This window comes from Wolffia australiana, chromosome 8 (assembly GCF_029677425.1).
Source record: "Wolffia australiana isolate 7733 chromosome 8, ASM2967742v1".
NCBI classification, from domain to species: domain Eukaryota; kingdom Viridiplantae; phylum Streptophyta; class Magnoliopsida; order Alismatales; family Araceae; genus Wolffia; species Wolffia australiana.
In genome coordinates, this window is record NC_135842.1 from 1391974 (window position 1) to 1419156 (window position 27183).

The 27183-nt window shown below is 40.3% G+C and overlaps 5 protein-coding genes and 1 non-coding gene across 7 annotated transcripts; 1 reads left to right on the forward strand and 5 right to left on the reverse strand.

Annotated features, from left to right (window-relative positions):
• Window positions 1-1302: 1302 nt before the first annotated feature.
• LOC144706406 (UDP-glucuronic acid decarboxylase 1-like) lies at window positions 1303-3550 on the reverse strand. Its single transcript, XM_078579334.1, has 7 exons — window positions 3020-3550; window positions 2775-2921; window positions 2594-2673; window positions 2007-2090; window positions 1847-1921; window positions 1652-1744; window positions 1303-1570 (listed from the first exon to the last, which is right to left on the reverse strand). The coding sequence occupies exons 1-7, from the start codon at window positions 3531-3533 to the stop codon at window positions 1382-1384; spliced, it is 1182 nt and encodes a 393-aa protein (XP_078435460.1). The 5' UTR covers window positions 3534-3550; the 3' UTR covers window positions 1303-1381.
• A 639-nt stretch (window positions 3551-4189) lies between these two features.
• LOC144706405 (Pectin lyase-like superfamily protein) lies at window positions 4190-7236 on the reverse strand. The gene is made up of 5 exons (XM_078579333.1): window positions 7058-7236; window positions 6476-6827; window positions 6168-6378; window positions 4698-4766; window positions 4190-4621 (listed from the first exon to the last, which is right to left on the reverse strand). The coding sequence occupies exons 1-5, from the start codon at window positions 7188-7190 to the stop codon at window positions 4391-4393; spliced, it is 996 nt and encodes a 331-aa protein (XP_078435459.1). The 5' UTR covers window positions 7191-7236; the 3' UTR covers window positions 4190-4390.
• On the forward strand, window positions 4267-4340 carry TRNAR-UCG (transfer RNA arginine (anticodon UCG)). Its single transcript has one exon. It is a non-coding gene; the product is annotated as a tRNA-Arg (tRNA).
• Window positions 7237-9493: 2257 nt separating the features above from the next.
• On the reverse strand, window positions 9494-16569 carry LOC144706404 (calcium-transporting ATPase 1, endoplasmic reticulum-type-like). 2 transcript variants are annotated; one of them, XM_078579331.1, is made up of 10 exons: window positions 16409-16569; window positions 14871-16291; window positions 14329-14398; window positions 14101-14222; window positions 13681-13959; window positions 12741-13118; window positions 12381-12490; window positions 11764-11992; window positions 10068-10676; window positions 9494-9740 (listed from the first exon to the last, which is right to left on the reverse strand). In XM_078579331.1, the coding sequence occupies exons 2-9, from the start codon at window positions 16272-16274 to the stop codon at window positions 10104-10106; spliced, it is 3165 nt and encodes a 1054-aa protein (XP_078435457.1). In that variant the 5' UTR covers window positions 16275-16291; window positions 16409-16569; the 3' UTR covers window positions 9494-9740; window positions 10068-10103. The 2 variants fall into 2 exon arrangements, with proteins under 2 accessions (XP_078435457.1, XP_078435458.1); XM_078579332.1 differs by lacking the exon at window positions 9494-9740 and adding an exon at window positions 9778-9976.
• A 942-nt stretch (window positions 16570-17511) lies between these two features.
• SIEL (ARM repeat superfamily protein) lies at window positions 17512-23160 on the reverse strand. Its single transcript, XM_078580076.1, has 9 exons — window positions 22456-23160; window positions 22265-22345; window positions 21537-21734; window positions 21275-21466; window positions 20504-20644; window positions 20205-20294; window positions 18961-19227; window positions 18739-18848; window positions 17512-18495 (listed from the first exon to the last, which is right to left on the reverse strand). Exons 1-9 carry the CDS (start codon window positions 23119-23121, stop codon window positions 17625-17627), a joined length of 2616 nt encoding a protein of 871 aa, XP_078436202.1. The 5' UTR covers window positions 23122-23160; the 3' UTR covers window positions 17512-17624.
• Window positions 23161-23861: 701 nt separating this feature from the next.
• Window positions 23862-24349, reverse strand: LOC144706937 (Histone superfamily protein). Its single transcript, XM_078580026.1, has one exon. It carries the CDS (start codon window positions 24295-24297, stop codon window positions 23986-23988), a length of 312 nt encoding a protein of 103 aa, XP_078436152.1. The 5' UTR covers window positions 24298-24349; the 3' UTR covers window positions 23862-23985.
• Between the last annotated feature and the right edge of the window lie 2834 nt (window positions 24350-27183).

Below are 27183 nucleotides of genomic sequence, written 5' to 3' on the forward strand. Positions count from 1 at the left end.
GGAAAATCTTCAACCTGATTCATCCAGATTTCACGGATTCTTCACGGATTCATTTGGCATTGCAAGAATGTGGCATTCAACAAGGCAAGTTCCGCAGGCCCAAGAAAAGTTAGAGAGCCAAGAGACAGAGAGAGGGAGAGATGCGACGACCGTGGAGAGGGGGAGAGATGTTTCAAGGGGGAGAGAAGGGACAAACGGAGAGAGGGAGAGGGGCGAGATACGGAGAGGGGGAGAGAGTGTCCGGTTGAAGAGGGGGCAAGGCGACAGCGGAGAGCCGAAGAGGGGGAAGAGCGCTGACAGAAGAAGGGTTCGTCAGGGGGGGGGGGGGATCAAGGACGTCTGTTCCTTCACCAGGACGTCCTTTCCGATCCGTTTACTTCAATAGACGAATGACGGAACAGACAAATGACGAAATCCCAAAGATGATGGAACAGTGACGAAAATGACGAAAATTTTCGCTCTAGATGGATATCGGAATGGAATTCCGCTCTGATACATTCAGTCCATTCAAAATCATCGTTCGTTCCCATCCTCCAGCTCTACTTTTTCCTGTTTTCTTATTTTCAACATTGTTAATGGCTACTTTTTCTGTTGATTTGTTGTCTAATTTCTAATTAGTATTAATTAATTATTTTTTCCCTCTCTTACCAAATAATGTAATACACATATTAGTTTGTAATAAGTAATAACTATAGATTTTCATTTCTATTCCCTTTCATGAATCAAAAAATATGATAAATATCATAACTTGTAATTACTGATAACAAAAAAGTTTGTTTTACTTTTCATTCATTTATTAAATAGACTAGCAAACACAATATTTTTTAACTAGTAGCAACAAGAAATTGCTGTTCTGTATTCCCATCCATTTATTAATAGTTCAATAGACATAATAACTGATAGTAATAAAAGGTCATTTCTGTTTTTATTACATTTCATTCAACAGAATGCAATGAACACTAAAATCTAATTAGTTAAAATGAATATTTTCCTAAAATTTTACGCCTTCTGTGATGGTCAACGCTGTCAGTTGACTTGTCCTACTGCACAATCTGTTGTGCATCATGCACAGGAATTGCCCATCACATGCATGGAGTAGTGTCAGCAGGAGCTTTGTGCCTCGTGCTCGAGCATGGCTACCTGCATGCAAGAGTATACGTGCTGCGAGGTGTAGTCCGGGCCAATCGAGGGCCGGATTTGGTCATTCAAAGCACCAATCCGATCAATCAGATGTAGATCAGACCCAATTTCCAAATCCATAATGAACCTCATAACTATCTACATGGGTGACTATCCTTCAAGTGGGATTAAATAGAAATTGGCATAAAATTATTGAATTCGACAAAGAGCAATAAGTTATATACGCTTTCGGATTAAATTTTTACTCGTTATTTATTCTTTTTCTGAAATCAGAGACCATCAATGGAAGACCTTCTCTAAGAGATACCTTGGGCTCCCAGTTCAAGAGAGCCTTGGCCTTGGTGATTTCAGGCTTCCTCTTGTGGGGATCGTCAGCAGTGTTTGGCTTGAAAATAACTGTTGCCCTCGGGTCTACAATCTCCTTGACGACCTGTAAATAAAATAAATGCGATTAATTAATTTCAATACTGTGTTTTTTTTAGATTAATGATTAATATTTTTATGAATAGACCTCGGCAAGCTCTAGCATGGTGAACTCTCCTGGGTTTCCCAAGTTGAACGGGCCAATGTGATCACTCTCCATAAGGGATATGAGCCCATTAACCTAAAGTATTTTTGCAATTATGAATTAGATTAAACGCTATTTCTCGTAATTTAAAAAACATATAAAACTTGGGGCAAAGATCATTGAAAAGGAAAAACATACCAAATCAGACACGTATTGGAAACTTCGAGTTTGTTTGCCATCTCCATAGACAGTAAGCGGCTGCTTCCGGATAGCCTGTCACCAATAATAAGGGGCATGATGTTCATTCTTAGAATAATCAAAAGAGTGGGTTTAAATGAATTTTTTGATTTTGATGAACCTGTGCAACGAAATTGCTAACGACGCGGCCGTCGTCGATGCACATGCGTGGACCATACGTGTTGAAGATGCGTGCGATTCTTACCTGAGAATTTGAAGTTTCATATAAGCATCGCAACATAAAAATTTCAGACGGACCATAGTCCATTCAATAGTTTCCCATTAAAGAAAGAAATTTCAGTGAGCAATATTTTTAATCAAGGGATTTATTTTGTTCTTCAAGATTTCTTAATTTTTAAATGAAACGAGTCCTTAAAGAGAGACAATCAGATAAAATCGGCAGTCGTCGTAATTAAGATGATAGAAGCAGAGTGAGACTTTGTGTCGACTCATCAAAACAAAAATAAAAATAACTTCAAACGAAATAGATTAGCAGGAAAAAGAGCCATATTAGTTTTTAGAAGTGAAGGATTCGTTCTCCAGTTTTTGGGAGGAAAAAATTTAAAAGCAACCTTAATTTCTTAGACGTTAGTGAACTTATGCATTATTTCTTGAGGATCAAGACTCGGTTCATAAGTTTTCGATGGAGATGGATGGATAATTGAGAACAAGTTCATGAATGAGATAGCATTGAAGGAGCATGATCACCTGAACATCAGCCCCACGATGGTAGTCCATCGCCAATGTCTCTGCCGTTCTTTTCCCTTCATCATAGCAACTCCTTTCACCTGATTACAAGAAAGAATCGAAGCTATTCATTCATTCACAATAAATCCAACAAAAAGGAGAAAACCAAAAAAGACAAGAAAATCCTTCTTTTGGCCACTACCAATGGGGTTGACATTCCCCCAATACGTCTCCTTCTGAGGGTGTTCCAGCGGATCGCCATACACTTCGCTCGTGCTGGTCAGCAAAAACCTCGCTCCAATCCTCTTCGCCATCCCCAGCATGTTCAAAGTTCCCATCACATTCGTCTTGTGCTAAAACGAGTCAAGAACAACACCCAAAACCCATTCGAATCGCAGACCCAATTCAAGAATCAATCCAGCGACGCCAAAAAAAATCGGGAGGATATGATGGTCTTGACCGGATTATACTTGTAATGAACGGGAGAAGCGGGGCAGGCAAGATGGTAGATCTGGTCCACCTCCAGAAGAATCGGCTCAACAACATCGTGCCGGATCAACTCAAACCTAGGGTTTCCGAAATGGCGAGCCAAATTCTCGCGCCGCCCGGTGAAGAAATTATCAATCACGATCACGTTGTCCCCCCGGGCGATCAATCGGTCGACGAGATGGCTGCCGACGAAGCCGGCGCCGCCGGTGACGACGACGCGGCGGGCGGGCCATGGAAGGGCGGGGGCGAGCTTCTGCTTGCCGGGGACGAAATCGAAGGGGGAAAGCTCTGGAATTTGGCCATGTCGGGGGTAGAGAGAGGGTCTGAGGCGGTAGGAACGGAGGAGGAAGAAGGTGGAGGCGAGCAGAGCTCCAATGGCGAGGAAGATGAGCCTCTGCTCGCGTAGAACGTACCTCACCGCGCCGGATCTCGCCCTCGACGCGTACCTCGAAGGCCCCCTCCCCGGGTACATCTCTCCGAGTCTCCTCTCTGCAACATTCATCAGTATTATTTAGACTTTTTATTAAGTTGTTTATCTTTTAAAAAAAAAAAAAAGAATTTTTTTTTTCACTTTTTGTAAAGATATTTGGTGATTAAGAAGCTGTGAAGGTTTTGTTGTTGAGGAATAGTTTTCGCATTATTCATTCATGAAGAAAGCAAGAAATTGTTGCTTTATTGATAGCGAAGGTTAGACATTGTTATTGGTAACAAAATATGAACAGAATTATTTGTTTATTTATCGATGAAAACATTTTATTGATGGGGAAGGTTAGAAATTGATATTGGCAATAAAATATGAACAAATTTTATCACACGTTTAAGAAAGAATTATTTTGACCTAGCTATCGAACTTTACCTAGAATTATTTATTTATTTATTATTGATAAAGAAAAAAAAGTAATATACTGTTAGTTCTAAATTCAATACAAGTTTAAGAAATTGTTATTGGTAACAAAATATGAACAAATCTTATCACAAGTTTAAGAAAGAATTATTTAGACATAGCTGTCGAATTTTATGCAGAATTATTTATTTATTTATTTTTCGTTGAAGAAAGTAAGCTATCGTTCTTGCTAACAAAATAATTATTGATGGAGAAGGATAGAAATTGTTACTGGTTACAAAATATCTAAGAAGAAAATTTATTACTTCAGCAAACAATTCGGATGTTTATAAATAAATAAGCGATAAACTTCGCAACTGATGACCGCATAGCGCAGTGGATTAGCGCGTTTGACTTCGAATCAAAAGGTCGTGGGTTCGACTCCCACTGTGGTCGGAATAAAAATGGAAATTATTTTAATTTTTCAAGTAATTAAAATTGACATCTTACCGAACGGTAGGCGCATCGTCCGGCCTACGTGTCTTTTGCCAACCGGCGACAGCTCGGATGACGTGTTTGAGCTGCTCCCCGGCGGGGCCCATCGTCCACGTGGCATAGAATTCCTCCGCTCTGAACACGCCACGTGGATCTGTTGCCAGCGTGGCGACAGCTCCGTTGACGAACAAGTCGCCCTCTGACCGTATACACCCCGTCGCTTCGCAGTCCCGGTCGGTGGCCTGCGTTCAATCCGACGTCAGCGGATTGTTTTAATTTATATTTTATAAAATAGATAATTACAGGATAAAAATTCACCTTCTCGGTCATATACTTGAACACCGTAGGCTTCTTCCCGGCTTCGTAAATGTTGTTCTGGGAGAGGATCTGCAAGAAGGAATTTTACTCGATGAATTATGCTTTCAAGTTTCTAGCAAGATTTGGATTTGACTGATCAAGATTTCAACCCGGCTTCTCCATGAATTCTACGCGAAATTCGCTCAGAAGAAGGAATTATATCTATATATCGATTGAATGATCAATTTCAATAAACCAACTCCATGAATATCGCAGTTTCTATCCAGATTTTAATTCAATGATCGACTCTAACTAGTCAATGCCATGAATTTCGTAGCTTCTACCTAGATTTTGATGCAACGAACGACTCTAACCAGTCAGTTCCATGAATTCTACACAAAATTCGCACAATAGAAAGAAGTCGCATTTAATTTTCGTAGTTTCTATTAAGAATCTGATACAATGATCAACTGCAAAGAGTAAATTCCATGATTTATACTCTAAATTTGCACAAAAGAAAGAATGCGCATCCAATTTTCGTAGTTTCTACTAAAATTTAGTTAGAACGATCGATCGCAAACCGTAAACTCCATGAATCCTACGCTAGAGTCGATCAAAAAGGAAATCGCATATCATTTTTGTATTTTCGATCGACAGTTTGACTCAATTATCGACTCTAACTAGTCCACTCTATGAAGTATACGCAACATTAGCTCAAAAGAAAGAATTCGCATTTAACTTTCGCAGTTTGCAGTTAGATTCTGATAGAACGATCAACTGCAGCCAGTCAACTCTATGAATTATACGCAAAAGTTGACCAAAAAATATTATTTTTTAAGAAAAAAATTGCATTTAATTTCCGTAGTTTCTATCTATATTTTGACTAAATGATCGACTCTAACTAGTCAACTCCGTGAATTCTACGCAAAATTCGCCCCAAAGAAAGAACCCGTCCTCAATTTTCGAAGTTCCTATTAAGACTCGGATAGAATGATCAACTGCAACCAGCCAACTCCATCAATTCTACGCAAAAGCCGATCAAAAAGAAAGAAATCACATATAATTTTCGTGACTCTAACTACATCATACTCAGTGATGGACTGTAACTAGTCAACTCCATGAATTTTACACAGTACACACTCAGAAGAAAGAATTCATTATTAATTTTTCGAAGTTTCTATTCAGATTATTATAGAACAATCAACTGCGACAAGTCAACTCCATCACTTCTACGCAAAAGTCGATCAAAGAGAAAAAATTCGCATTTAATTTTAACTCAATGATCGACACTAACTAGTCAATTCCATGAATTCTACACGAAATTCGCTCAAAATAAAGAATTCGCATCTAATTTTTGCAGCTTCTATTAAGATTTTGATAGAACGATCAACTGCAACCAGTCAACTCCGACCGGAAGAAGGGATTCGACAGAAAAAATTGAAGATTGCGAAGAAACTCAAGAGCAAGTGGTATTGATTGATCGATCCAAACCTGAGATTCGACGCTAGCACAGACGGCGTAGATCCCCCAATCTCTGGTGTAGTTGTTATAGAGATGAATCTTCCCGAATCTGACGCGGGGGTGGCGCTGTCTCGTCCCGTCGAAGAAGCAGTGGTGGATCGTCACTCTGATACACCGATCTTCCGTGTGAGAACTGTCCGCGCCGATCAACATCGTCTTATCGTGGCTCGAGAAATGACATCTGCCAAGGAAGAACATCAACGGATCGAATCTCGAAACGGAAATCGGAGATTCGACTTGAAGATTCAACATGAAATTAGGATCAAAGTCCGAATTACCTGGAAATCGTGATATCGGTGCTCTGGCGAGTGATATCGATGAGGCCGTCGTCGTAACCTTTAAGGCTGCACCGATCGATCCAAATGTGGCAGGATTTCGGCTTGATCTGGATGCCGTCAACGTCGTGACCTCTCCCGCCTTCGAATTCGAGATTACAGACGATCACATGCTCGCACTCCTTGAGCTGGAGGCCCTTCCCGCAGATCTTCAATCGCTGGCCGCGGCCGTCGATGGTCTTGTAGGAGGAAACCCTAAGATAAGAAGACAGAAGAATGATTCCAGAAACCTCAAAAACAATCCACAACGGCTCCTTCCTGCGGCATCCCTCCCGAAGCGATCCGTCTCCATCGTCTGCGCAGGAGACATTGCATCAGATCTGTTCATCATCGTCGCCAAACCCTAGAATTTCCCTCTTGTTGAAAACCGACAGATCACGGCCAAGAATCGGCAGAAAAAAAAAATTTTAAAAAAACAAAAAAAAAGCAGCATTGGAATCGCGGATTAGACGATGATTTAGGGGCCCTGGAGCAAGGATTGCGAATCGAAAACACGGAAATCGAAGAAATGAATGAAGAATTCACCGGCGAGAGTGGTGACGCGATAGACGGCGCCGTGGAGGCCGCCGACGGAGAATCGACCGAAGCCCTCGGCTTGTCCGGCGAGCGATCTCAAGCTCTCGTCCGCGCGCGCGTAAGGCAGGATGAACTCGGCCATCGGCTATGGCGATCGCGCCGGCGGGGAACGAGGAAGACCGCGAAAACGAAGAAATATGACGGTATTTAAAGCGGCGAAATTTTCGGTACGGATGACGAACTAGACGACTGGTAGGCTCTCGGGGCGTCATCCGTTGTCTGCAGCAGGGAACGGCACGTCCGGGACGTGAAGGGACGGATGAAGAACGGTGACGGATGGAGACGTGACAAGTATTTAGTCACTTCCACGTCCCAGGTTTTCGAAAAAAATCCATCACATTCCCGTCACGCGTCACTGCACGCGTCGTCCCATCATCCGACAGCGTTACCTTCAGAGGTGACAAAAATGCAAAGCTCAGTTCTCTCTCTCTCTCTCTTAAGGACATAATTTTTTAAGTTTTTTTTGCAATTTTCCAATGTTTTTACAAATCCGTCAGCGACATCATCCATCCGAGGACCTTTGGCACCTTCACGAGCCAAAATTTTTGTCACCGTCACAGTGCCGTCATCATGACGTGTGACATGACGGATGACGTCTGCCATTGCCTATTGCAGTTTGGGTTTGGACGGAACGGATGACGTAATAGACCAAAAGGAGTTAGATCGGTTTCTGTCTAGAGGTGTGGACTGATGACAGTAAGGGACAGAAAGGGTGAGGGTTCATTGTCGTCGTTGGTGTCAGAATCTTGCCCTTCAAATGACGCAATAGACCAAAAGGAGTTTGCTCGGTTTCTGTCTAGAGGTCAGGACGGATGACTGATGACGGTAAGGGATGGAAAGGGTGAGGATTTCATCGTCGTCGTCGGTGTAGGAATCTTGCCCTTCAAATGACGCAATAGACCGAAAGGATTTTGTTTGGTTTCTTTCTAGAGGTCAGGACGGATGACTGATGACGGTGAGGGACGGAAAGGGTGAGGGTTTCAATGTCGTCGTCGGTGTAGGAATCTTGCCCTTCAAATGACGTAATAGACCAAAAGGATTTTGTTTGGTTTCTGTCTAGAGGTCAGGACCGATGACTGATGACGGAGGGATTGAACGGGTGAGGGTTCATCGTCGTCGTCGGTGTCAGAACCTTATCCATCAAATTATGTTTGGTTATTCTGAGCTTAGGATGGATGAATAGAAGGTTTGTTCAGTCCTGTTCCGTCTGTCCCAAATCGTAGCCCATCGTCCATCCAGGACTCGTGGGTTGGCTAAGCTGACTGGCCAACCTGACCCTACCTAACCACAAGATTCTGACCACGGTATTGCTGAGCCCTAACTAGTTGTCTTAAAAATATTGCACAAATATATCATTTTAGATTTGATAATGGATAGATTTAGGTCGACAATCCCCACTTAGGCTAAGTGCCACTTCTATTATCTGGGTCTTATACTTTGATAAATTAACTGTATATTAGTCAATTAAGTCAACATTAGCGAGCCATAGAGAGAGAAAGAGATAACGAGAATGAGGTGACCAATTACATACATTATATGGGTATATAGAAGCCGTGGTGTTGGACAACATTGGTGGATCTTGGACTAGGGTATCTAGAAGCTTATGATGGCCATATCTGCATTCATTCAAACATACACATCCATCTTTCTCTTTCCTTCTGCTGTGAAGAGTTTAAAGATACTGTTTAGCCAGGGCCCTAGGGTTGATCTGACTGAGGCTTTTCATTTAGACTATGGGCTTCATTGTGTAGGCCCCACCGTTATGATCATTAGAATTCAGGGCTTATTTTTCATAATCTCTATCTCTCTCCCAATCTTTCTCTCTCCGTCTCTCTCTATCTCTCCCTATCTTTCTCTCCCTTTCTCTCCCTCTCCCTATCTCTCTCTCTCCCTCTCTCTCTCTCTCCCTATCTTTCTCTCCCTCTCTCTATCTCTCTCTCTCTCTCCCTATCTTTCTCTCCCTCTCTCTATATCTCTCTCCCTGTCTTTCTCTCTCTCTCTCTCCCTATCTTTCTTTCCCTCTCCTTGTCCCTATCTTTCTCTCCCTCTCCTTGTCCCTCTCTCTCTCTCTCTCCCCCTCTCTCTCCCTCTCCCCCCCCTTCTCCCTCTCCCTCTCCCTCTCTCCCTCTGACGGGCTGACTTCCCCTCTCCCTCTCTTAAGTATAGGATACATATATGTTTTGCTGGCAATGAATTTCTTATTTTGCTAATAATATAACTGTAGAGAGAAAATGATCGCATAGTTAGGTATGACATTTTAAACGGAGCAAACCAGAGAGAGTGCTCAGATACGACCTAGTGATATTTAGGTACTTAGATTTGCCTTAAAATACGGATTAATTACAGATGATATTAAGGTCAGTAACGGAGAGAAGACATCTCAACTTCATAATTAACCGATTGATCCAGTAAAACAGTTCAACAATCAATAACAATATAGTTAGATAGGTCATGAGTGAGAGGAGGATTAGGGGGAATAGAGCACAAAAAAATTTAGGGCCTGTTGCCACAGCTAGAAATATGAAAGCTATGGCCTGCGCTTAATAAAAAATACCACAGAGGAGTCAAAATAAGTTCATGGGTTAACCTCCTTGTCTCTTTCACCCAGTAATCAAAAAGACTTCCAAATGGCCTGAAAGATGCACACAGAATTAAACTAAGTCTAACTTAGGTCATCATAAACTTAAATGAACCAAGTAGAAGAGATTCAACAACAGCCTTGCCAGTAATCAAAAAGACTTCCAAATGGCCTAAAATATGCGCACAGAATTAAACTAAGTCTAACTTAGGTCATCATAAACTTAAATGAACCAAGTAGAAGAGATTCAACAACAGCCTTGCCAGTAATCAAAAAGACTTCCAAATGGCCTAAAATATGCGCACAGAATTAAACCAAGTCTAACTTAGGTCATCATAAACTTAAATGAACAAAGTAGAAGAGATTCAACAACAGCCTTACCTGGTGTTAAGGCTAAGGGATGAGTAAGTCAGCCCGTCAGTCTTGCTTGGGCCTCGACCTCGAGGAGCCGGCGGTGGCGAGGCGGGCGAAGAGCTTGAGAAGCTCGTCGAGGAGGAGAACCGGGGCGGCGATGACGAGGACGAGGAGGCACTCATTGAGGGAGAGGGGGACGACGCTAAAGATGCTGGCGAGGAAGGGGACGTATAAGATGAGGGCGTGGAGGGAGAAGGAGACGGACATGGCGAGGAGCAGCCAAGGGTTGACCCAGGGAGGAGTGACCAGCAGACTGGAGTCTTCGGAAAGGGCATTGAGGGAATTGAACATTTCAATGGCCACCAGCACTGATAGAGAGAGAGTGGTAGCCTTGATTTTGCCTGACTTGAAGTACTCGCACGGGTCCGACTCGAAGGAGAAGACTTTGTTCGGCCCAGCGGTGAAGTTTGTGGGCCGGAAGTCGGTCCACGATGGGCACCGGGCCCAGTCGGATAACTGAGAGTAGGTCACCAGAGTGTGGCCGTCTTGGGTCAGGTTGATTCCTAGGAATGATTCTTGGGTGTACCAGATCACGAAGATCCCCACCGTCGCCGCGCCGACGTAGAGCCCGACAACCTGAGCAAGGATGGAAGCAAAATTTAAGAGAGAAGTAAAAAGAGATAAAAAGAAAGGGCAGAGATAAAGAGTAATAGAAAGAATGAGAACCGTAGGGAGGAAGAGTCAGTAAACTAGACATCGTTGTTCTGTTCTGTTCGTTTGGAACGAACAAAAAATTTGCACAAAAGAACCGCACAGGGCCTTGTTCTTTGTTCTGTTCTTTTGTTTGTGCAAAAAATGAACAAAATTTGCACATTAGAACAAAATTAGAACAAAATTCGCACAAAGAGAACAATAGAACCGCACACGGGTCTGTGCGATGATCTGTTCGAATTTGATATTGTTCCGTTCGGAAAACCGAACAGAACAAACAATTTGCACAAAAGGAACCGAACAACCATGTCTACAATAAACAAGTGAAGTGCAGGGAGAGTAAGATGACAATAGAGAGAGAAGGGCAGAGAAAAAACTTACAGGAAGAGCGAGAAATGTAAGACGCGAAAAGGAGGGATGAAGCCGTAGAAGAGAAGGATTGGGCAAAAATGAGGTGTACAGAGAGGTGAAAACACAAAAGGTAGTGTCAAAGTTATCGAGAGAGGAGAGCAATGCATATAAAGAGAAAGGGAGAAGAAAAGTAGGAGAGAGAAAGAGCAAGAGATGTAATGAGAGGAGCATAGAGTCAGAAAAACCTAAGATTTTTTTTTGAAGAAATCTAGGGTACATGTTAGAGAGATAAAAAATGAAATGAGAAGCAAAAGCACAAGGAGAACAGGGAAGACGTAAAAAATGAAAATATAGGGAAAAAAGTAGAGAGAGGTAGACATAGACAAAGAGGCCACACGTACGGAGAGAGAGAGAGACTTAAGAGAGATAGAGCACGACAGAGAGAGACATAAAGAGAGTAATCGACAATGATTCCAAGGGGGAGAGAGACAGGAAGGAAGAGATATATTTAAGGAAATTAAAGAGAAGCGAAACAAAAGAGCATAAAGACGCAAAGTTCTGCAAAGAGCGAAATAACTTTGCCAAAGATGTGGAGAGAAAGAGGTAAAAAAAATAAAAATGTAGAGGCAAATTTCTTGCGAGAGAGGGAGAGAAAAAATACCAAATAGCGAAAGAGAATCCAGGGGCTGATGAGAGAGTCATCGCTCCGTCTTGGTGGTTTCTTCATGACATCTCTGTCGGGAGGGTTGAAGCCAAGCGCGGTGGCGGGAGGGCCATCGGTGACGAGGTTGACCCACAGCAGCTGAACTGGTATGAGTCCTTCGGGGATGCCCATGGCCGCCGTCAAAAATATAGAGACAACCTCCCCAATATTCGACGATATCATGTACCTAAAACGGACATTGTAGATAATTATTAAGAAAAACTTTGGTAGAATATGGTTTCTTGAAGCCAGAAAATTGGAACGGAGCTTTTGGGTTAAAAAAATATTGAAATAAAGAGAGAAAGAGCGTTATAAGTACAGGTTATAGATATCTTGGGTCACATGCATGAGAAAATATGGCTCTTTTGCAAGAAAACTTGAAAGGAGTTTGAGGGTTAAACAGCTATTTAGTAAGAAACAGAAAGGAAAGAATAAATACTTATAACTGAAATACTTTGGGTCATGTACATTAGAAAATATTTCTATCGTCCACAAAGTTGAAACGGAATTTGAGGGCTAAATAGATATTCAGTAAGAGAGCGAAAGGTGGATTAAAAAATGAGGCTGAAGAAGACCTAATGAAGGCTTTCATGTTATTGTAGATGGATCTTCCTTCAGCCACCGCGGAAACAATGGTACTGAAGTTATCGTCTGCTAAAACCATGTCAGATGCTTCCTTTGCAACCTGACAAGAACAGACCACATCAAAGGTTAGAGTTAGGGTGTAAACATTTTTACAGCGAGAAAGAGGAAGAGAGAGACGATAAACATTTTTAAAGAGAGAAAGAGAGGGTAAACATTTAGGAAGAGAAAGAGATAGATAGAACATTTTTTGAAAAAGAGATTAACATTTTGAGAGAAAGGGAGGGTAAACATTTTTAGAAAGAAACAGAGAGAGAGAGAGGGTAACTATTTTAAGAGAGTGTGAAGGAAACCTCGGTCCCGGCAATGCCCATGGCAACCCCAATGTCTGCCAACCTCAAAGCAGGAGCATCATTGACTCCATCACCGGTCATCGCAACAATCTCACCATCTTCCTTGAGTAATCTCACAATCTCCTGCTTATGTTTTGGCTCTGCTCGAGAGAAGAGCAGTCCACCGCGTTGATTCAAATACTCTTTCTTGTTCGGAAGAGACATAAACTCCTTCCCCGTCAAACTCTTTGATTTTATGTCCTCATTTGGCTCAAACACCCCTATTTCTCGGCAAATCGCCTCAGCGGTGTCCTTGTTGTCACCCGTTATGACCATAATCCTTATTCCCGCAGCCCTGCAATCCTCTATCGCCTTGTCCACACCTTCACGAGGAGGGTCCTAAGTAGAAATACAAGCAAATGATGATACAGAAAGTAAAATGTAAAAGGACAGGTGAAGTCTTCACTAAGAAATATGGAAGAATTTTTAGAAAAAAATATTCTGTGCAGTGTAAATAGATATGTTAGAATAAACACGTCCCTCAAGGTTTCAGCAGAATCCCACTTGACGATATAAAACTTTAATCAAGGATAAAATGCATAAACTCTTCGCTCAAGGTTTCATCTGAATCCCACTTTAATTAAGGATGTAATCTGATTCGAGAAAACTGAAGAAAAGGGAAACTAGATGGGCATTGACTCAAGTTGGATGTACGATAAAATGCATTTTATTGGTGTATTTACATCATGCACACATCATTTAGTATATGGTTTCAGCATTCCTAAGTGAATGTTATCATTTGATTCACAGATTTTCATTGTCATCCATGTTTTTATCCTTAATTATTAAATTCACTGATTTCGGTTGATTATGAATTCTACTTTACTTACCACACTTGATTACATGGAGACCCAGAGACAGAGTGAATATTTCAGAGAGAGAAAATGAGAGGGGGAATTACCCGAAGACCAGCGAGGCCAGCAAAAATGAGGTTGCTCTCAATTGATGCGTAGTTTGACGGATCGAGCAAGAGTTTGTGCGCCGGATGGAACTCTCCATCATAATCAGCAAATTCTGAAAGATCAGTCTTGTAAGCAAACCCCAGACACCTCAGAGCGTTGGAAGTCATGTCCAAAAGCTCATCAAGGATAAGTTTTCTCGATGTTTCATCCAACATGACCACTGAACCATCAAGCAACTGGATGTGAGTGCTCCTCTCCAGTAAGCTTTCTACAGCTCCCTGAAGAGGCCGTATTAATGTTATTTAATGGTAAAAATGGGTGATAGTTATGCAGCATTCAACATAAAAGCAACTTGTCTTCATAAACCAATAATGGGATCTATCATCGAGACGTAAGAAAAATAAAGGACGAAGCAACACCTTGACTAGCAACAGGTTTCTTCCTGACTTGGGTTTCACGATAACCCCCATTGACTTTCGAGTCCTGTCAAACTCCAGTGTGGCAACCCTATGGTCAACGGAGCTCCAATACTGGCAGCAACCTTCATCGGCAAAAAATCAGGAGGAGAAAATTTTGATTATAAAAATAAGGTGAGCAGAAGAAATAACAGCAGATCATAAAGAGATTTGAACAAGACTCTGACATACTTAGTACTTCATTAGGCTGCACGTGCGGGACATAGATTCCAGCAGGTAATCCCATTTTCGCCACCAAGACCTTGCCAAGGAAAACAGATAATTTTGAGTAAACTAAATTTGGAAAAGATGCATTAAGTAACTATGAAAGGGAAAATCATTAAAGAATGTAGTCCACAGGATTTGAGAAGGCAACTTTTTCATCAGAATTCAATCTAGAACTCATTAACATTTAAACCCTTTTATGTCTATCAGTCAGGACTGAAAAAATATCGGCCAATGGATGAACTCGGGGATCAGTTCATTGAACAAATCAAATATCATGAATGTGCTTTATCTCGAAAACTGCTTTCTTAAATAGCCTTCACGATTCAAGGAAGCACTTTTTTCGAGTTCAACCAAGAATTCATTTAAAGATAGTAGTTCATTAAATTTAAGTTGTCTTTTGCCTTATAGTCAGGACTGGAAGAATAGAGGGCAACGGATGAACTAGAATATCTGAGCATTCAACAAATCAGGTATCATGAAAGTGCATAATCTCCAAGATTGCTAACCTTCAGAGCTGCCTCAGTCGACATTCCACTAGCGATGAACTGGTGACCAGATTGAGTAACACTGGCATCATTGCAAATAGAAGCAATCTTTGCAATCATCCGAAGATTTGCATCCATATCACCCAGAGGCCAATCATGAATACAACCATCCTGTGGATCATACGTCGTACCATCGACTCTGAATCGACGCGCAACATCGGCCCACCGTCCAATCGCCACGAGGCTCGCCACCGACATCTGATTCGTCGTCAGAGTGCCCGTCTTATCAGAACAGATGACTGTTGTGCAGCCCAAAGTTTCAACACTGGGAAGCTTTCTAATGAGGGCGTTCTTCTGAGCCATCTTCCTTGTCCCGAGAGCTAAACAAGTGGTGATGACAGCAGGTAATCCCTCAGGGATAGCAGCAACAGCCAAAGCAACGGCAATCTCAAAGTAATAAGTGCACTTCTCAAAGGAAAACTTAAAATTCCTCGGCCAACCCTCAACATAATCCCATGTAAGGAAGTACTTAACATTAATCACCCAAACTAGAGCACAAATAACTCCAATTATAGCCGTCAGAACCTCCCCAAACTCGTTCAACTTCTTCTTCAGAGGCGTGTCATCGTCACTTAAAGAAGCTTCATGAATCTGAGAGTGAACCTTCCCAATCTCTGTGTTCATCCCAGTGGAAGTAACCATACAAAGACAGCTCCCATTAACAACAGTTGTTCCAGCAAAAACCATGCATTCTTTTCCTTGAATTTCAACATCATCAAGCTCAATCTTATGATGGGTTTTGTTAATTGCATCAGATTCACCCGTCAGAGACCCCTGTTCAACTCTCACAGTAGAGCTTACCAGTCTAAGAACCCTCATATCTGCAGGCACTTTATCCCCAGCTCTTAGTTCAACAATGTCTCCAGGAACAAGCTCTTTAGCAGGCAAATTGGCTATAAGTTCTCCATTTCTTCTCACCGTGGCCTGATCAGATTGAATTTCTTTGAGCGCTTCCAAAGCCTTCTCAGCGTTGCTCTCTTGCCATACACCGACTATGGCGTTGACGATGAGAATTAGGAAAATGACAAGAGGCTCAACAAAGGCAGTAATTCCCTTGTCTCCCTTTTCTTCACCGTCATACCAAGCGAGTATAAAGGAGACAACCGCTGCGACGAGGAGGATTCTAACCAAAGTGTCGTTGAATTGATCGAGGACAAGAGCCCAGATTGACGGGCCGGAGTGCTTTTCGAGCTCGTTAGAGCCGTAGATCTTTCGCCGTTCAAGGACTTCGTCTCGGTCGAGCCCTTTAATGGCAGAAACTTTGAAGAACTCTTCGCACTCGTTCACGTCTCTCGCCCAAGCTGGGAATGGCTGGGAAATCGGTGGAGCTTCCCCGTTGGCTAGCCCTCGAGTTTCTTCGCCCATTGCAACAGATCCACCGACTGGAAGGATGAAATAGAGCGAATTAGACGAAAAAAACACGGTTTTTTCGTAGAAAAATCGAGATCTGCCACGATGATGCTTCGACCGAGGAAGATCCAAAAAGAGAGAAAATTTACTCAGTGGACTCTGCTGCCGAGGCGAGATTTTCCAACGAGAAACTGCCGATCTAGGGCTCCTCCGCAACGAGATTTCCAAACTTCCCAGGGAAAACTTTAATCGAAATCCCCGCTAACTTCTCTCAACTGGTTCACCCCTTTTAAGAACATTCTAGAAGTAATCGGTAAATATGAAACGAACTCTCTTTTGAAATAGAAGTTAGGCCCAGTATGCCCAGTAGGCCCAAAATCTGTAGTTTTCCCTAAACTCTCTCTCTCTCTCTCTCTCTCTCTCTCTATATATATATATATATATATATATAGATCTATTCTTTTATCACTCTCTAAATTATAGTTATATTTCTATCTCTCTCTATATAATCCATCTATCTTTCTATCTATCACGACATAATATTTCTGTATTTCTATCTCTCCCCATAATCCATCTTTCTGTCTCTCTACATATATCTATCTTTCTTTCTATCTATGTCTCTCTGTCTTGCATTTTCTATCAATATATATCTCTATCTCTGTCTTGTTCTCTCCATCTTTGTATATATATATATATATATCTGTTTTGCCTCTCAGCCTTTATATCTATCTCTCTCTCTGTCTTGCTCTCTCTATCTATATATCTCTGTCTTGCTCGCTCTGTCTACATATCTCTCTATGTCTTGCTTTCTCTATCTATTTGTCTATATCTTTCTCTCCGTCGATCTATTTGTCCACAGATTATATAGACACACATCAATCTTTCCATACTCTCTATATTTGTTTCATAAAAATGGATATTAGTCGTTCATAATTAAATAATATATTGTCGACAAATTTGTTAAGTCTGAATTAAATGTATAGGAGAGACGTAGACATCTCTCTCAGTGCATACGTGATTTCAAACGATATATATTAATCATAAACTAATCAATGTTTACAAAAACTGTAACCGTTGTTTACATTATAAATGCATACGATGTATTTATTTAAAATAACCTGATGCATTTTTTATTATTCACCAAACGGCCTAACTAATTAAAAACTGAAAGGGTTACTAATTACTGGGGTTGACCTGATCAGACTGCTGACCCTACAAACTGCAGTTATCAAATCAGGAAGAAACTACACCATAAAAGAGAAATACAATATGATAAGATTGACCAAGACCCGTCAGTCGTCGAGCACGAGCGGATTGGGGTTTGAATTAATAAAAGTACACTTGAATTATAAAAATAAAGAAAAATTAGCACCATGACCGCGATTTCCCAACCTCTTCCAGATAAATCTCCACCTCTTGACTGAGGTCAACGGTTTCTCGTCTCGGCCCATGTTGACTTTTCGTACCGGTCAAATCCCCAGACGGGCACTCCAAACAGACGACGACTCTCAGGAGAAAGGGAACCCTCGGTGTGGCATAGAAGGGCAAGTCAACGGCAAGGCTTCTTCCCAAGTGGGACCCACCAAAACGGTCAACACTCAGAAAACCATACTGCGTCGCCCCGCCGCCGGTCATCCGCAGCCACACACTGTCCGAATCGCAGATATTCTGGAGAGTGATATCAAGAGGAATTCCAACTGGCAGGCCGGGAACGAACGCAAGAGGAAACTCTCGGTCAACGACTCGGGCTCGGAGCTCAGATTTTCTCGCCCTTAATCCTCTTCTGACATCCAAGTCTTCCAGAGTCAACAGATCCGGAAAGTCAACGATATGCGTTGACCAAGAATAGGAATTGGGTTTTTCTCGAGCGGTCAGCTGTTCTAACCTGGTCAACAGAGACTTTATCTTGATGTTGATTTGAGTCGCTTCCGTTGATCCAAAAGCCGATAGACTGAGTGCACACTGGAGAAGGGAAAGTTCTAGCAAGTGAGTCTCCTCTTTCTCGGTCAACCCTAGAGAGAGAAACCTTAATCTTCCGAGGTATTTTTCCAATTTCTTCAGAAGAAGGTCCAATTTGTTAGTTCTGATGATGAGAAGGTCTTTGGGTTGCATTTGTTCCCATATCTCGGCGACCAGCTCGAGGACATGAATATATTCTATGCAGAAGATCAATGCACCGGTGAAATCTTCATCGCATACATTTTGATCAAACATCTCAAGCTGCTCCCGGCATGCCCTACAGATAAACCTCTCTAATGTCAATAAAATAATAAAATAATCGAGCAGATTTTTTCAAAGCACACAAGTCAGAATATTTTTTTTCGAATTTTGGGAAGAAAAAAGAAACACCAGTAAAGAAATATAGGAAAACAATTTTTTAAAGCTTTTTTTAGAGAAAACATCAACTTCAGCTTAAAATTTGTTTTGTTACTGAAATGATTATTCGAATAATTAGAATATCGGTAAAGTGATCAACCACCTGAGAGCCTTAACAGGGGGCCGGCTGGATCGAGTCTTCATCATCTTCCAGACCTCTGAAACCCTCTTCAGAGTCTGTTTGATTGCAGAGGCGGTCAACGCAGCGACCGGCTTCGGATTTAACAGGAATCAGAAATCAACCGCCAGTGACAAAAAAAAAATCATAATTGCTCGAGAAAAAAATCAAAAAAACATGTTCATAATTGATCCTACACAGCTATACCTGAAGATCTTTGGAGGGGGATTCGGTTTCCTCGGCAAACGGAAGCCCGGCGCAATTGCATAAGAAGGATAAGAGATCGTCCCGGCTGATAAACTCTTCCAAAGAGGGTGAGATTCTTCCCAACAATGGGAGGGCATACAAGAAGATCTTCTCCGGAAACGTATGGGTCAACTTCTCGTTAGAGAGAGAGGAAGAAATGCCCAGCACTAAAAGACCAAGAACTCGAGGCCTCCCAAGCTTGAATTCCTCTGGCCCCGGCTGTTCGATCTAGAGAGAGAAAGAGAGAGAAGAACTGAACTGAGAGATTGAAGATTCCAAGGTTAGGAAGAAATCTGTTTTTTTTTAATTAAATGGAGATATAAGGATATGAGCAGAGAGGAAAAGAGAATGGGAGGAGGGCAACGGCACCTCTGAACCCGAATGTTCTACTTAGAGTGAGAGAGAGAAGAATAAAAGACCAAGAACTCTAGGCCTCTCCAGCTGTTCAATCCAGGGAGAGAGATGTATAGATAGTTAGATAAGAAGAAGAAAATAAGGTAATGATGCATTGGTTATTTAGAAGAAATCTGATGGTTGCTAAGAAGATGGAGATATACAGTAAATGACAGGGGGGAAAGAGAGAGAGAGGGAAAGACGTCTCTAGAACAAGCTGTTATATCTAGAGGGAGAATGAGAGAGAGAGAGAGAAGAAAGAATAATTGTAATTAGCCGTGAAAGATTTCAAAGAAATCTCTTTCTTTTATTGATGGAGAGAAAGGTACTTCTGGATCCGGCTGTTCTATCCAGAGAGAGAGAGAAGGAAAAAAGGATAAAAAAAAAAAGAAATGAACGGTTGAAAATTTCGAAAGAAAACTGGTATTTTTTTTAAAAGATGTTGAAATACAGATAACTACATAAAGTAAAATATTTCAAAAATAGATACAGACAGGAGAGGGGAAAACACTTCAAAAATAGATAAAATATTTCAAAGGAATCTTTTTCTTTTAGTGATGGAGAGAAAGGGATCTCTGGATCCGGCTGTTCTATTCAGAGAGAGAGAGAGGGAAAAAAAAGTTAAAAGGAATGAACGGTTGAAGATTTCGAAAAAAATCTGGTATTTTTTTTAGAAGATATTGAAATACAAATACAGGAGGGAACAGCACTTTTGGACCCGGCTTTTCTATCTAAAGACAGAAATGATCTATTAAAGAGTTCAAAGAAAAATATGATATTTTACTAAAAGAGAGGGCAGAGAGGAAGGGCACCTCTGGATATCGTTCATTCGTGATTCTTGTCGCCAATCCTCCATGGGTCTTGCCGATGCAAAATATCGTACTGAGAATGTCCTTTGCATCCTGAGTAGTGAATTAAAAGTTAAAATTGCGTAATTTTTTTGTTTCTAATCGAGCAGGACTTTTGAAATAGTAGGAAATAGCATCCATCCTCGAACTCTTGCTTCAAGAAAATATCATATATGAAAATTCACAAAATAAAGTAGGCTCAGTAACTAATCAAAAGAATAAAAAACAACAAAGCAAAAAAAAAGAAAGCATTTATTTTCAACCTCCCGATATTCCTCCATGTTGCGAAGGAGTGCATTGACAGATTGCCTGAACAGATCCAGATTCCGTAAACCGGTAAACCTAATTACTTTTCTTGCGGCATTTCGAATTTGAGCTTTGATATTGGTTAGGGTTCCAAGAAACTGCAGGAAAAAGAGCGCCATGAATACCTTGTAAAAAAATTATCTAGAAAAATAATATTCAGAATGTCAGATAAACCTCAGATAACAAAAGTATGCGAGACCGAATTACTTTATATTAGGATACATCAAAAGTATAAAGTAATTAGCAGTGAACGTGAGAAATTCAGGACATAACCAAGACGATTAGCCATTGATATCTATCTAAAATTAAAGACACTGGGTTTGTGATAAGAACTTCATACAGACATATCAAAGAAAGAACAAGAGATGGAACGCCACACGCGCGATCCAAGAAAGGCACGTGTGGAAGTTTGAATAAAAATCAGGAAAATAAGCTTTCAAATAAAGCCCGAAGCCAAGAAAGGGATCTTGTATGACTAGAAGTTTTCAAGAAGAATTTTCCTTGGAGCTTCTGGTTTCCCTCAGTTTTGTCAATTTTAAATTTTAATTCAAGAAGAATTACTGGATTTTTTTATCTCGTCGTTCAACATGATGCTCCCAACATACATAAACCAAACCTAACATAAGAAAAGCATCGTGTACTGTAAATTAGGAATAATAAAAAACATGAATGATTAGGGGCGAACAAGAGTAAAAGGCGAAAAAATTGAATAACAATAAATCTCAAACCATGTGCATGTGGCTTTCTTGTGCGATCAAATCATTGTTCTTTGCCATTTGAAGTAACGTCTGCAGCGCTTGAAGCTGCACAGCGTCAGAATCATCGTTCAGCATGTCCATCAAAAGATCCAACGCGCCGCTGGAAAACTTGGCATATAAATTTACGAACCCGCCCAAAGAAAAGCACGCAGCTCTTCGGACCTTCAACAGAAAAATATGAAAATGTAAAAATAAATTATAACAAAGTATATAAATTTAGATGAGGGCTCACTTCATGGTATTCATCCTCTAGACCTTGGAGAAATACGCCGGCGGCGCAAGAAATTGGTATCCCATAATGCTCAACTTTCATGATTTTCTTTGTCAATGTCTGTAGCAGTACGATCTCTGACACCAGTTTAATCTTTTCAAGTGAGAGTAAAACTTCGACTCTAACTCTAACATCCATATCCCTGGCAAGAGGACATAACTGAAAAAACAACAAAATTAATTACAGGAAAAAATACTCGAAAATATCAACTAGTGAACAAGTTAATTTCCCAGAGGTTTCTCCTATTCGTATCTCTGGAAAAACAACACGATTACTTTTTTATTAAAAAACAATACGATTAATTATTAGATGTTTCCCAGTTTTTTTCTCCCCTGTATGTCTCTGGTCTATGAATTACTTCTTGAAAAATACAGATAAGCTACTTCGTTCAAAATTGATCTGATTATGCGATAACCTGAGTGAACTGGAATAAATTGGTCCAAATAAAACGGAAATAATGCTATCCCATAATATTTCTAGTTTCCAAAGAGAGTTTTATCTTTTCAAGAGATAGAAAAACTTCGACTCTGACTCTCACATCCATGTCTCTTGCAAGAGATCATAACGGAATAAAAATGCAAGACTAATTTCCAAAAATACTTAGTCCCGTCAGAAATTAAGTCCTTAGAAAGATTAATCCAAATAAATAAGAAAATACGATATGCAATCAGCTAAAACTTCCTTCGTACCTTCAGGAACTGTGAGTCAGAGAACTTGCCCCGGTCTGACGCCGGCGTCGTTTCGAGCCTTAATTGAGTAAGCCCAGATACCTGAAAACACAAATTAACGGAAATCATCTTCTAAATCCTGATCGGAATGAAATTTCTACGACTATGAGAAAAAAAATCTCAGCCCGATCAAGAATGGAGGTAAAACGAACCAGTCGAACGGCAGACAATCTGACGAACACGTCGTCGTCATGGAGTAGCTCGACGCCGACATCGCAACCAACACTCCATTTCTTGCATAGTAAAACCAACCCGTCGAGAGCCAAGCTCCTGACCGTCGGATAAAGATCTGCGGTGAGGCCGAAGAACACGCGAAGAACAGCATGATCTCGATCATCTTCGGCAGCTCTAGTTTCCTGGCCATGGAGGAAGACGAAGAACAGTAATCTGAGAAGCTGAGAACGAACGGACACGACTCGACTGCCCGCAAGAGACAGGACGAGATCCTCTTTCAAAACAGATTTCACGAGAAGCTTTCCTTCGCCACCGCTCCGTGCAATGGTAAGAAGAGCAGATAGAGCCTCCGCTTGATGATTATCGGTAGAAATCAAGGAAGAACAGAGGTCGATTAATGGCGGGGAGTAGGAGGGATTCGGAATGACGAGATCGGAGAAGAGTTTAATGGCGAAAGGAAGGTACTGGCCTCGGCCGTGCTCTATGAAGTGGAGAATGGAAGTGGAAACGAAGGTTAGAGAGGATTCGGATACTGCGGAGCTGCAGATTAGGGCTCGGCAGGTGATTAGTGACTTAATTATATCGTCAGATTTGGATGAAGTCTGATGCAGATGGCACAATTTCTTCAGCAGGAGATCCTCCATCTTGCGTGCATAACCTAGTGCTTCGGCTTATTAAGAACAGTTAGGGATTCGAACCTGATATTTGATGTCGCTATAAACGCTTGCATATTCATATAGATTCAAATTGTAAAATTTAGATCATTATTGTACAAATACTCATGAATTAATATTCTACTATGGTACGATGTGGATAAGTAACTATCCTACGTAGAAAAGTCGAATCTTACGGAAGTTTTCTTGACGCATAATGTTAATTATGAACTGGTTATCAACATTGGTTCACAATTGGCTGCGCGCTATCGAAGTGGTGATTACACGTCATAAATCTCCGTATAAATTGGGTCATTATTTAACTATGTCCTACGTAGGATTATTGCTACGATTGTCAGAGTCTATCATATATATTGTGTTCATCTTTTCATCACGTAGTTAAAAATGAAGGCGGGATTATAAGTTCTAAGCATTTTAATAGAAAAATGGAGTTCAGCTGCTCGTATATGACACTGTATCGCACATTTTTTAATAGCATTTTTTCTTTAGATCGCACGTAATTAAAATTAGATTTTAAAAGTATTTCCTTTGGAACGAAATACGAGATAAACCCTACTCGTCGTATCGGGTGTGTTTGAGAGGGACATTGTTAGGGAACATTTCGATATCGAAATCAAATTATGTAAATTTTTCAATTCAGCGCAGAATGTTGGTAGGTATAGCAAGTTGTTTCTCATTAAATAAATCGACGCCGAATAAGATACCACCGATTGCAAGGAGCATGTAAATTTTCTTAAAACCGACGAGAAATCGGCAACACGCTAAACTACACCATCTTAACATCGGAACAAACAGTTTTTTCTTGACAGCAAGACTTTTCACGAGAGAAGAACCCTAACCACCGAATCCGTAGAGCGTCCGGCCCTGCCTCTTGAGCGCGTAGACGACATCCATTGCGGTGACCGTCTTCCGGCGAGCGTGCTCCGTGTAGGTCACGGCATCGCGGATGACGTTCTCGAGGAAGATCTTGAGAACGCCTCGCGTTTCCTCGTAGATCAGACCGCTGATACGCTTCACTCCGCCTCTCCTCGCAAGCCTCCTGATCGCAGGCTTGGTGATGCCTTGAATGTTGTCTCTGAGCACCTTGCGATGGCGCTTGGCGCCTCCCTTCCCCAAACCCTTGCCGCCTTTTCCTCTGCCCGACATCGCCGATAACTGAAGAAAGTTTCAAAATTTGGAAGTTCGACGGTAGAATGTGAATTTGAACAACACGAAGGCCGTATTTATAGAGGTAGCGATGGGGAGGCCGTGCGGGTTGGTGATCCGAGTTTTCATCTCTGCGCGTTTTGTGACCGTTCATTAATTGAGATGGACGGCGATGAGATCGCTTCGTGTTCTTAGGACAGGAAGTCGGATCGGTGACGTGGCGGTTCGCAAATTCGGAAATTTAAAAAAAAGGAAAGAGAGATTTTTTTCGCACCTCGTATTTTCAGGTGGTATTGTAGATTTTTTTTATGCATTTTATTTTGAAGAAGTTTTTTTGTGATACTTCTACATAGAAATGTGTAGTAATCTATCACTGCATTGAGTATTGATTAATATTGATCGAATTAACGTGCAAGCTGGACATATATTAAGTAAAACGCCTCTCATTAACTTGTGTTAAATATTTGGGGTATTGTAGATTTTTGAAACTACATGTATAGCCAGTGGTGTTATATTTATCAGTCCGTTAAGTTGTATTAAATTTTAATCAAATTAGATTTCATGTTGGATAGATATTAGGTAAATTATCTGTCATTTTAGATTCGTTGAATTCCTTAGACAGTGACTCAATTTATTGTTTTGTGCAAAGTAGAGTTTGCTGCCTTGACAATCCTTGTGAAAAGTGTGAAGTATTAAAAATATTTGTATGAATCACCAACATGATTAAGGTTTATATATTACCTCAATGCAATTGTTTCAACATGGGACTGAAGAGAACCTCTGGGTAAATTATTTCTGTGAAAAGGTGTTTTTTTTTCTCTAACTATTTAATAAATTGAATAATTTGTTGCCGATTGTATTTAGGATATGAAGTAATCCAAATATGTACTGTTTTAAAGTCAAAACGAGGTTGATAAAAAGAGAATGCATGAGAATATTAGTGCACATTCTTCTGAAAATGAATCACGCAAATATGAAGAAGTGCGAACATGAACTCTGACTGAAACCATGATCAATTGAATTGAAATATAATTCATGAAAATTCTAGGATTTCTTCTTCGCATTGTCTTATAATATTGTGAATAGTTATTGTTTTAAAAATAAAATTATATTGGATATCCATTTACTATGCATAGAAAAAACAATATGACATTGGACATTTCTGCGTTATTTATGACAGAAGGAAGTAATCGAAGAAGTAGATTAATATTTAGTTTTTTAGGAAATTATTCCTCGTTTGAAGATGGATACTAAGCCATATTTGGAAAACAAATTATTGGAAGAAGTGATATGGTAAAATCTCAAACCTTTAGAAGAAGAAAACATTAACTTCTTATGGAGGACTTATGTACTGCGACGGGCTTGAACCAGTGTCAGCTGGAATGAATTAAATAAATTTATTTTTACTGATTGGCACAATCATTTATTTGACTTGCATGCACATGCGAAGTCAAATTTTTAGTTCAATTGAACATTCAAAGTTTAACCTGGACGTTTAGGAGCTTCTTTTTACTCATTAGTCCAATCATTTAATGAAAAGACGTCTGTTTGTGGATGAATATAATTAGCATGACTTTAAAATATGTTGATCGGCTTCTACATAACCAAAACATATACCTCATAGCATGACATCTGTTCCACGTTAGAAAGTTTACTTCAAAGTTAGTTTTCATCGCATGAAGTAAAATTTTCTGCATTTAAAAATCTTGGACCATGATAACCTACATCCAAAATTCAAATACAAAAATGTTAATATGGCTAGTGAGCATATGTCGCATATATTTTAAAAGCAACGAGTTAACCTTTCCTTTCACGATTTTCCTACCAATAAATCTGGTAGTAAATTTTCTTCAAAAAATTATTGTTGTTTTGTGTTTTTTGTTCTTCCTTGATTTTTCTTTTTTTTAAAGTGCGTACATTTAAAATTATAAAACAACAGAGCAATAGGAAGCCAATGCAACAAACAAAATGAGCGCATGATGCAAGGACATAAAAAACTACCCATCCAGTTTGCAATTCATTTAATGTTGAGTTTACTCATTTCTTACACATTGAGGTCTATGCATGAAATATCAGGGGAGTTATTCTATAAAATGTCATTTCTATAAAGTTTCATGTTTTTTATAACTCCATGGTTTTTACAACGATATATAGCACCCTACTCTCAACCATTGTTATTATCGAGTTTCTTTCCTCTTTTCTTCTCCCTATCTATAACTTCCCAATATGTGTTATCTATTTTTTAATTTTATCGACAATGTTCACCTTACCAAATTAAAAAATCTCATTCTATGCTATTCAATATTGATGTTTTTTATCCATGCCCATAATCCAGCACCATGCCAAAGTCATAAACCGTATTTAAAATTGATAGCATGCCACGTTTTAGGATACAGATATCGCATTATCCCATAACATATATCAGATTTTCAGAGATTCAGAGTGGCTTTGAGATTTTATTGATCATTTATCAACAAGTGGGTTCCTCGCATTGGCTACTCCAAATCTCATTAGTTGTCTCAAAGAAACAAAATACCATAATCAGATCAAGCACAAAATCATAATATATGGCACTAACAAATGTGATGGCTGAACTTATCTGGTTATACTTAAATAGCTAAAAATCTGCACCAACAATTCCCTTGCTCTCTAGTGGGACAAATTGGCCATAACATATCTCACTAAAAATCCAGTATTAAGTGCTCTCACAAAGCGTCCTGAAATTGTCTAGTAGAAAATTTCCTCACAAAGCCATTTGACAAACGCCATTTTGAGATGCTATGACCCAGGATAACTGTATTATCCTCCTTTATCTTTTAGGTTTGTGTCAAGGCATCTAATACTTTCAGATGTGGAAGCACAAATATCTACATAATTGAGTGAATA

Bases quoted from the DNA above. Each gene is read 5' to 3' on its own strand.
- SIEL (XM_078580076.1), bottom strand. From the start codon at position 23,121: ATGGAGGATCTCCTGCTGAAGAAATTGTGCCATCTGCATCAGACTTCA. The intron at 21,735-22,264 runs GTACGAAGGAAG...TTGTTTTTTCAG, and splicing joins CTGACTCACAGTTCCTGAAG to TTATGTCCTCTTGCCAGGGA. The intron at 20,645-21,274 runs GTTTGAGATTTA...TTTTTCCTGCAG, and splicing joins AAGAAAGCCACATGCACATG to TTTCTTGGAACCCTAACCAA.
- LOC144706404 (XM_078579331.1), bottom strand. From the start codon at position 16,274: ATGGGCGAAGAAACTCGAGGGCTAGCCAACGGGGAAGCTCCACCGATT. The intron at 14,399-14,870 runs GTTAGCAATCTT...TTCCTTGGCAAG, and splicing joins CGACTGAGGCAGCTCTGAAG to GTCTTGGTGGCGAAAATGGG. The intron at 12,491-12,740 runs GTTTCCTTCACA...TGTTCTTGTCAG, and splicing joins TGGGCATTGCCGGGACCGAG to GTTGCAAAGGAAGCATCTGA.
- LOC144706937 (XM_078580026.1), bottom strand. From the start codon at position 24,297: ATGTCGGGCAGAGGAAAAGGCGGCAAGGGTTTGGGGAAGGGAGGCGCC.
- LOC144706406 (XM_078579334.1), bottom strand. From the start codon at position 3,533: ATGTACCCGGGGAGGGGGCCTTCGAGGTACGCGTCGAGGGCGAGATCC. The intron at 2,922-3,019 runs TATCCTCCCGAT...CGTTTTAGCACA, and splicing joins TAATCCGGTCAAGACCATCA to AGACGAATGTGATGGGAACT. The intron at 1,745-1,846 runs GTATGTTTTTCC...AAAATACTTTAG, and splicing joins TCCAATACGTGTCTGATTTG to GTTAATGGGCTCATATCCCT.
- LOC144706405 (XM_078579333.1), bottom strand. From the start codon at position 7,190: ATGGCCGAGTTCATCCTGCCTTACGCGCGCGCGGACGAGAGCTTGAGA. The intron at 6,828-7,057 runs GTGAATTCTTCA...TCTCCTGCGCAG, and splicing joins TCGCGTCACCACTCTCGCCG to ACGATGGAGACGGATCGCTT. The intron at 4,622-4,697 runs GTGAATTTTTAT...GATTGAACGCAG, and splicing joins TCAAGTATATGACCGAGAAG to GCCACCGACCGGGACTGCGA.